General features: G+C 53.4%; 1 protein-coding gene across 1 annotated transcript; it reads left to right on the forward strand.

Moving 5' to 3' along the window:
• The first annotated feature begins 744 nt into the window (after positions 1–744).
• Positions 745–4,063, forward strand: ARL6IP4 (ADP-ribosylation factor-like 6 interacting protein 4). Its single transcript, XM_009581861.1, has 5 exons — positions 745–934; positions 1,319–1,654; positions 2,114–2,231; positions 3,688–3,757; positions 4,007–4,063. Exons 1-5 carry the CDS (start codon positions 745–747, stop codon positions 4,061–4,063), a joined length of 771 nt encoding a protein of 256 aa, XP_009580156.1.
• Positions 4,064–7,455: the final 3,392 nt, after the last annotated feature.

Below are 7,455 nucleotides of genomic sequence, written 5' to 3' on the forward strand. Positions count from 1 at the left end.
GATGGACGGGGATGCCAGCTCAGTGCATAATCTGTTTTCTAAAAGTAAATTGGAATATTAAAAATTCATTCCTTCCCTTGGCTCGCGCCTGCTCTCGGCATTTTAAATAATGGGGTGATTGACTCCGTGTTCAGCCTGGGGAGGACGTTTCATTCTGCTGACTGTCGCCGCAGCATCGATCACACCTTGCCGGCATCTGTCTGCAGGTGCAGCGTGTCACCTCCTCCCGACGGCTCCCAGCCCCTTGGGGCAGTCACAGCCCGGGGGTTGTCCCCGGGGCCATGGAGCACAGCGTTGCCTGCAGACCCCAACCCCGGCGGGGATCAACCCCTTTCTTTCTTAGTCATCACATCTAGGGACAAACGCGAGAAGCATTTCACGCTTCTGGTGGAGCTTTCATGCCCAACCTGCGTGGAGATGGTTGTCTCGAGGCGGGCAAGGGCTGCCCGGGGATGGCAGTGCTGTCCCTGCGCGCTCCCAGCTCTCTGCTGAGGACTCCATTTTGTGGGTTGGTGAAATTTGGTTTAGCCACGGCTGTGTGATGGGTAACCCCAACCTGCCCCTGTGCGTTGGGAGCTCAGCGAGAGCAGGCATGAGCGTCGAGCTCAGGAGCGCGTCTTCCAGGGCTGGTTGGCTCAGGGTTGGATTTAAGGTTTTTGGGGCTGCTGGATGCACTGCGGCTGAGCGAGGGTGGTCTCCCCTGTGGCACTGATGTAACCCATTCCCTCCAGGGGCTGACGCATGATGGCCCACAGCCAGTCTCGGAAGCGATCGCGAAGCAGGAGCAAAAGCAATTCTCGGAACAGACAGGAGAGGAAGGAGAAGAAAAAGAGGAAAAGCAGCAAGGACTCACGCCGGGGCAGCAGCTCTCCTCCAAGGAAGCGGACCTCTGGGTCTCACAGACAGAAGTCGAGCTCAGCGGCAGCTAGGGAAGGTAGGAGAACGGCCCGCGACACCGCGCTTTCACCACATTTTCCTGGGGCAGGTGCACAGAGGGGGCCAGGTGGGAGAAGAGGGTCCCTTCTTTTAGCTAAATCAGTGTCTCTTGCCTTGCTGTGCACTTTGTGCCCCTTTTAGTTTCGTTCTGACAAGTGCGGAGCCCCACAGCCCCTCCGCGTGCTGGTCTGGCAGCACGGTGCTGCACGCCGTGATGTCTTAAAGGTGTCGGCACAGAGGGGCCTTTGCCCCAGCCTTGGGGGCTCTGGGGGCTTTGCTGTTCAGGCAAGAAAGAAACTGGGCTGGGAGGGGGTGACCAGCATCCCTGCTGCCGTCGGGCCAGAGCTGCTCCACTCAACCAACCTCTTCTTCTGTATTGCAGAAAAGAAGAAAGAAGGAAAGGACAAAAAGAAGAGGAAGGCAAGTACCTCTTCCTCTGAGACAGCATCTTCATCCACTGGCTCCTCCTCGTCTTCCTCTTCCTCCAGCTCCTCTTCTGATGACTCCAGTGACAGTGACTCCAAAACGAAGAAGAGTCGACACAGCAAAAAAAAGCGAGCAAAACAGAAAGACAAAAAGAAGAAGAAGAAGAGAATAAAGAAGAAATCAAAAAAGAAGTCAAAGGAAAGGGCTAAGGAGGAGAAAGCCAAGGGAGAAGTGGTGCCCGGCCCCTCGCTGGAGCAGTGGCAGAAGGAGTCACTGGTGGACTCTGGACCAGGTAACGGTGTTTCCCTGCTGAAGTCAGGGCACACAAGTGCCGCGCTGGGGAAAGACGCTCGCACGTCGCCCTTCTTGGGACCCACGCGAGGTGTCTGAGGGAAGCAGGGCTCTGTACAGAGAGGAGCTCCTGGTGCTCCTCCCTCCTACATACTGTGGCCGCCTTCGAGCCACACCAAGTAAACGTAAGGAGCCACATTCAGCGAGTCATTTGTGAAGTGTTCAGATGTAGTTTATAGATGTGAGCCGGGAGCAAAGATGCCAGATGGAAGGTCATGGTCAGCAGTAACAAACTGGCAAAGCTGGTACTGGCTTTGGGACATGAAGTGGCCCTTCCTTTGTGTGGTTCATCACTGAACCCCGAGTACCACCGGGAAACTGGTGCGGCATGCGTGTCTGGTCATGTCAGGCGTGGTGCTGTGCCCCACGAGCACGGCTCTGATGAACTGATGCATTCCAGTTTTGACAGACGAACAAAAATCCCGAATCCAGGCTATGAAGCCAATGACAAAGGAAGAATGGGACGCGAGGCAGAGTGTCATAAGGAGAGTTGTGGATCCTGAAACAGGGAGAACCAGGTATGATCCCTGGGGAGAAGGGAGGCAGGTTGTCCATCCCCATCCGTGTTGTGTGGGTTGGAGGATGCCGGTCCACAGCACTGCAGTACCATGCGTGGACCCAGGTCTCCTTCAGCAGCAAAGGCCTGAGCCGATCCCTCACAGATCCCCTCCCATCAAACCTGGTGTAATTACCCAGAAAGTGACATGTTTGACAGCAAATTATCGAATTGTGCTGGGGCTCCATGCAAGGGGCACCGGGCTGCGTCCCAACCCAGAGCTGTGGGACGCAGACAGCAGAGCAGCTTGCTGCTGGAGGCAGCAGGTTTGTTTCTTGCGCTGTGAAGGGTTCAGCTTCTTCCCATTAAATGGGGCTCTGCAAGCAGGGGCAGAGCGGGAGCCGGAGGGGTGACTGACACCTCCTTACCCCACTGCTTCACGTACCTGCCTTTCAGCTCCGAAGCACACACGCAGTCAGCCCCGGTTAGCACCTGGGTGCAAGTGAGGCGGGAGTGTGTGTGCCCCTTGGGGTTACAGACAACAATCAAACCGAAGTTTGTTTAGCTGCCAAATAGAAATGACCCAGTTTTTAATAAACTGCATCTTCTCAGCAAGCAGAAAACATCATGCTGAAGAGAATTGGGTGTGACAAGTCCAGGCTTAAAATAGAAGGCAGCCTACGGGGCTCAGGGAGGTGTGGAACAAAGGTCGGTTCCCCGTAAGGCATGTAATGAAGACAATTAGATTTCTGTTCGTGTTTGGAGGTGTGAGCCACCTCCGACACTGCTTGGAATTCGCTCAGCAAGATGCTCCCCGGTCTGGCTGCCTTTCAGGCCCAAACTGGCTCCTGTTTCTGAATGGCTCTGCAGTTTCCTGGGGCAGCCAGGACCAGACCTGAACTCTCTGTGAAAAAAAGGAAGGGGTTTTGCAGGGGTTGGGGCTTTGCTGTTGACAGCGAAGCCTCTGCAGATGGTGGGGTGGCAGGAGATGCTTTTATTGCGAGTGTTTTCTCCTACCGTGTGCAAGCGCGACTGGCTCTGCACACAGCAGACCCTGCCCACCGCCTGGGGCAGGGATGGCTGGCCCATGCAGGAGGATGCTGATTTCTCAGGGGACCACACCTTCCTTGCTGTGGCGTGGTGACATTAATCCCATAAGAGCAACGGCAAAGCCTGCCATGCTATTGAAACTTGATACAGCAAAAAAAAAAAAAAAAAAAAAGAAAAATCACCTAATATAACTTCAGGGGTAGGTCGTCAGGTTGTCACTGGCCTTGCCTAGAGGTGCATCAGCCCAGCACCTGGTCCCGGGCACGTACCGCTGGGAGGGAGCTGGTGGCTGCGCGCCTGCGCTGGGGAACAACGGCAGCCCTCAGGGTGGGCTGGGGGGTCAGCGCCTTCTGCGGCTGGGAAACAGCGTGGCTGGCAGGAACTTGCCAGTAGCCCTCACGGCTCACGGGCCCGTGCTTCTCTTCCAGGCTTATTAAGGGAGACGGAGAAGTACTAGAAGAAATCGTCAGCAAGGAGAGACACAAGGAGATTAACAAGGTAGTGGGGACTTGCCCCCAGCATGAGCTGCTGATGGGTGGGTGGGCGCAGTCGGGGAGCTGCTCTACCCAGAGGTGTTGTCTTGCCTCCCTGGGGACCCCACCGACTCTACCAGGGCAAACCAAGCCCTGGCAGCTCCGCAGGGGCCCCCGCGGGTGGGTGCTGGCAGGGGCCCCTGCGGGTGGGTGCTGGTGGTCCTTCATCCTTGGGCAGGCAGTGCTGTGAGCACCCATGTTTCTCCCTTTGCAGCAAGCCACCCGGGGGGACGGGCTGGCCTTCCAGGTGAGGACGGGGATGCTGCAGTGAGCGCCAGCCGTACCGGGAGCCTGTCCTGCTGTCGGCGCCAGCCTCTGTCTCTGGACCATGCAGGCAGCACCGTGTCAGGATGCTTCCCCAGGGGCAGTTTCCAGCCGCTCTGTAAGTTACTGACCGGGAAGGAGAGTGGCTTTAGTCGTTCATCTCCCAGTAAAGAGCTTCTCCCCTCCCTCTCCTGACTGGGGCCAGCGTGGCTGTAACGCACTTGGACCTGCTTGCCCCGATGCCCCTTTCAAGGCCGAAGGTGCTCAGCAGCACCCAGGGGACGGGCTCACTGGCCCTGAGCACCTAGAGGTGCTGCTGCCCCTCAAAAAACTTCGGTGGGCAGGAGCCAACGCTGCAGCCAGGACAGGGTATGTGCCGGGACTGCAAAATACGCAGCTGGCTGCCACTTCTTCCCTTCAGGGGCTGCTCTTGGCCCCTTCTTTGCTGGATCTGCGTGCCCTGTGCTTACCCGGTGCTGCAGGCTCGTGGGCCCTTTCCACTCACCCACCCTGCTCAGAAGGGGGGGGGCTGTGCCGCTGTGTGGCTCTGCTCAGGCTGCAGCTCTCTGCGCCTTCGAGTGCCACGCTGCGCTGTGCCCCAGGGGCTTTACCCAGCCTTTCTGCAGCTTCATCTCATCGTGTGGCGCTGGGGGGAGGACTGGCCTGGCACGCTGCACTGGGGTGCGGGCAGGCGTGCTTTGCCTTGCTGTCTGTTCCCGCATGCGACTTGTGCCCCTTCCCTACAGTGCAGGCCCCGGGCAGCGTTATGGTTCTGGGACCCGTGCCATGGCTGCTGTGAAGCAAAAAGGTGGCCTTTCCCCCACTGCCAAGTCGATAAATCTCCCAAAAAAAAAAAAAAAAAAAAGAAGGACAAATGGGTTAAAGGACAAATGGGTCCAAGGACAAATGGGTCCTGCAGGACTGATCTGCGCGGAGGGTTTCCACGGTCTGTTCGTTGCTGTAACCCCATTAAACTGGCGCCTGCTCACGTCTTGGGTTTTGTGACTTGTCTGTTTCTAGAGCCTCCCAAAAAAAGCAGACAGAGAAGAGCCTTCCCATTTCTTTAATCTGTGTAACTCACAATGATACTGTACACAAAGCACACCCAGGCATTGGAACGATGCACTAACAGCAAGGAGGAGAAGGAAGTTGTACAGAAGGTTTGTCACACACAAGCGAGTCGTCGGCACGGTACTGTACACACAGGGGCGTACCCAGCGCGGCTGCCGGCGCCCTCGGGCATGCCCTCCGGTGGTTCCCCACACACACACGTCTGTTACCCCTAAAGCAATTTTTTATAAATAAAATATAACTAACATCGTTGGAATATAAAATTGACAGTCGAGGGTATCAACAGGCAGAGGGTGCTGAGGACAGGGAGGGGACCGTAAGGCTTCTAGAACTAATAGGAAATGCAGCAAACGGTGGCGATACCTGAAGAAGGGGCTGCTACAGCAAGCACGGCGGCTGCTGGGCGGAGCGGGAGTTTGTTAGTAACCCTTTGGCTAGTTACTGCTCTCGGCTCGCGTATCGGACACTGTAAACGTTTTTGGTATTAGAATTTCGCCTCATCTGACTGACTGATCTAGCAAACCCAGGAAACAACTCGGAGGGAATGCATGGGCTCCTCTTTATTTTTAAAAGACTTTAAAGGGACAGCGTCAGGTAGAAAGTCTGGCCCAATAGTGCAGTAATACAAAAAGCTGCTTTTTATAAAAAATCTGAGCTCCACAGCAGAGTTTGATTCCCATGGAAACAACTGGGGAAAAAAAAAACCCAAGAAACAAAAAAAAAAAGACCAAGGCAGCCTGTGCGGCGCGGGCTGTATTGTGCTAGTGTGTGAGAACAGGACGTGGGCTGCCGCAGAAGCGGCGTGACTGTCGCAGGTCGCGCTGATGGCTGCCCAGACAACGGTGATAAGGAGGAGTACAAGAAACTTGATATTCTTTCATTTTGAAGCAAACGAGTTATTTGTAACAAAGATAAATTAGGTCTTTAACCTGACAGTGCCCCTTTAGTAAGGATGGAATATACATTCATCTTTCCCTCACTGCATCCAAACGGATCCTCTTCCATATGTGTGGAAAGGCATCGGGTCACATGCATTGCTCTCCAAAACAGCTCGGAACAAACAGGTTATAAACACAGAGTTAAACTATTGCTATTGTTCTTTGAGTGAGTAGCACGTTGATCTTTGCTTCAGATAGATGAGTGCCAGATGGGGGTGGCTGAGGATAGGTTGATGTAGACTATGATGGACTGAATCGGTGGAGAAAAACTTATTGGCGTATTTCCTGGTAACTACACCCACCTCATCTGGTATTATTGCAGCAATAAAGGTCCTGCTCTACAATTGCTTCTCCGTGTTGGATCCGTACAACAGATGGGGGGCCAGGGAAAGGACCTGGGCAAGTTTCAAGAAGCTCAACAAAGGATGAGGACAGAGGTGCTGTGATTGTCAGTCTAACTGTTAGTAGCTGTTTAAAACATGAAGTGATGGAGAGGTGAGTATAATATTGCACTTCTGCATTCATTGACAGTTACATTAAACTTGGTCCATAAAATAATTGCTTTGTACATAATGCCTGAAACAAAAAGCTACATTTTTAAATATTAATAAACCCTGAAGGTTCCAGTCCCTCCAGACATTTTTCTTCCTCTACATAAATAAATAACTTTCAATTTTATATATCCACTTTTTATGTTGAACATTTACATTCGCCTCTGTTTTACACTATCTACACATAAGAAAATGTGAACATCTGGTCAGCATTGGAAAATGTACAGATCATGCCTTGGTTGTGGGCTTGGAGGAAAGCTGAATTTTGCAAAGGCCATATCCAAATTTGCAGAAATTATTTTGTGATGTGGTTTGGTGACTTCACAGGATGGATTGTGGCTTGGCTTCCTACTCAGATGGCATCTGTTTGATAAAACATTCAACTAGCGAAAAGCTGGGACAATTCACATTGGTTTTAAACCCAGTAAGCTCTGGATGTACATTCACAGAGAGCTAAGCTGAGTCGGCAGAAAGGGAAGTCAGTTTTTGGTAACAAAAGTTATCAGATACATTCTGTAATTGAGTAATTATCAAAGAGAAGTGGTTAAACATTTTGCAGCCAGGCTGCAAGACGTGGGAGATGCACGGGGCGGCGGGCGGGCAGTTGGGTTTGAGCACTCCACCGGCTTGGACGCCGTCGGCAGCTCAGCACTGTGCGCAGGCAGCGCGCGCTCTGCCTCCGCTTCCACCCTCCACGTGAGATCTACCTTGGATGTCTGATGAGTTAGATTTGCCTACCGTGGCCCAGAGCCAATTAGCAGAGCAGCGTTCACAGTGCTGTGTGTCTCAGTGCGGCCGTCCTGCACTTCATATTGAAACAGTTAATAAAATGAAGCAGC

Source organism: Fulmarus glacialis, unplaced genomic scaffold (genome assembly GCF_000690835.1).
Source record: "Fulmarus glacialis isolate BGI_N327 unplaced genomic scaffold, ASM69083v1 scaffold3707, whole genome shotgun sequence".
Classification (NCBI taxonomy): Eukaryota; Metazoa; Chordata; class Aves; order Procellariiformes; family Procellariidae; genus Fulmarus; species Fulmarus glacialis.

Excerpts from the sequence above, each read along its gene's own strand:
- ARL6IP4 (XM_009581861.1), top strand. The coding sequence starts at position 745 with ATGGCCCACAGCCAGTCTCGGAAGCGATCGCGAAGCAGGAGCAAAAGC. Across the intron at positions 935-1,318 it reads CTCAGCGGCAGCTAGGGAAG|AAAAGAAGAAAGAAGGAAAG; the intron begins GTAGGAGAACGG and ends TCTGTATTGCAG. Across the intron at positions 1,655-2,113 it reads ACTGGTGGACTCTGGACCAG|TTTTGACAGACGAACAAAAA; the intron begins GTAACGGTGTTT and ends GATGCATTCCAG.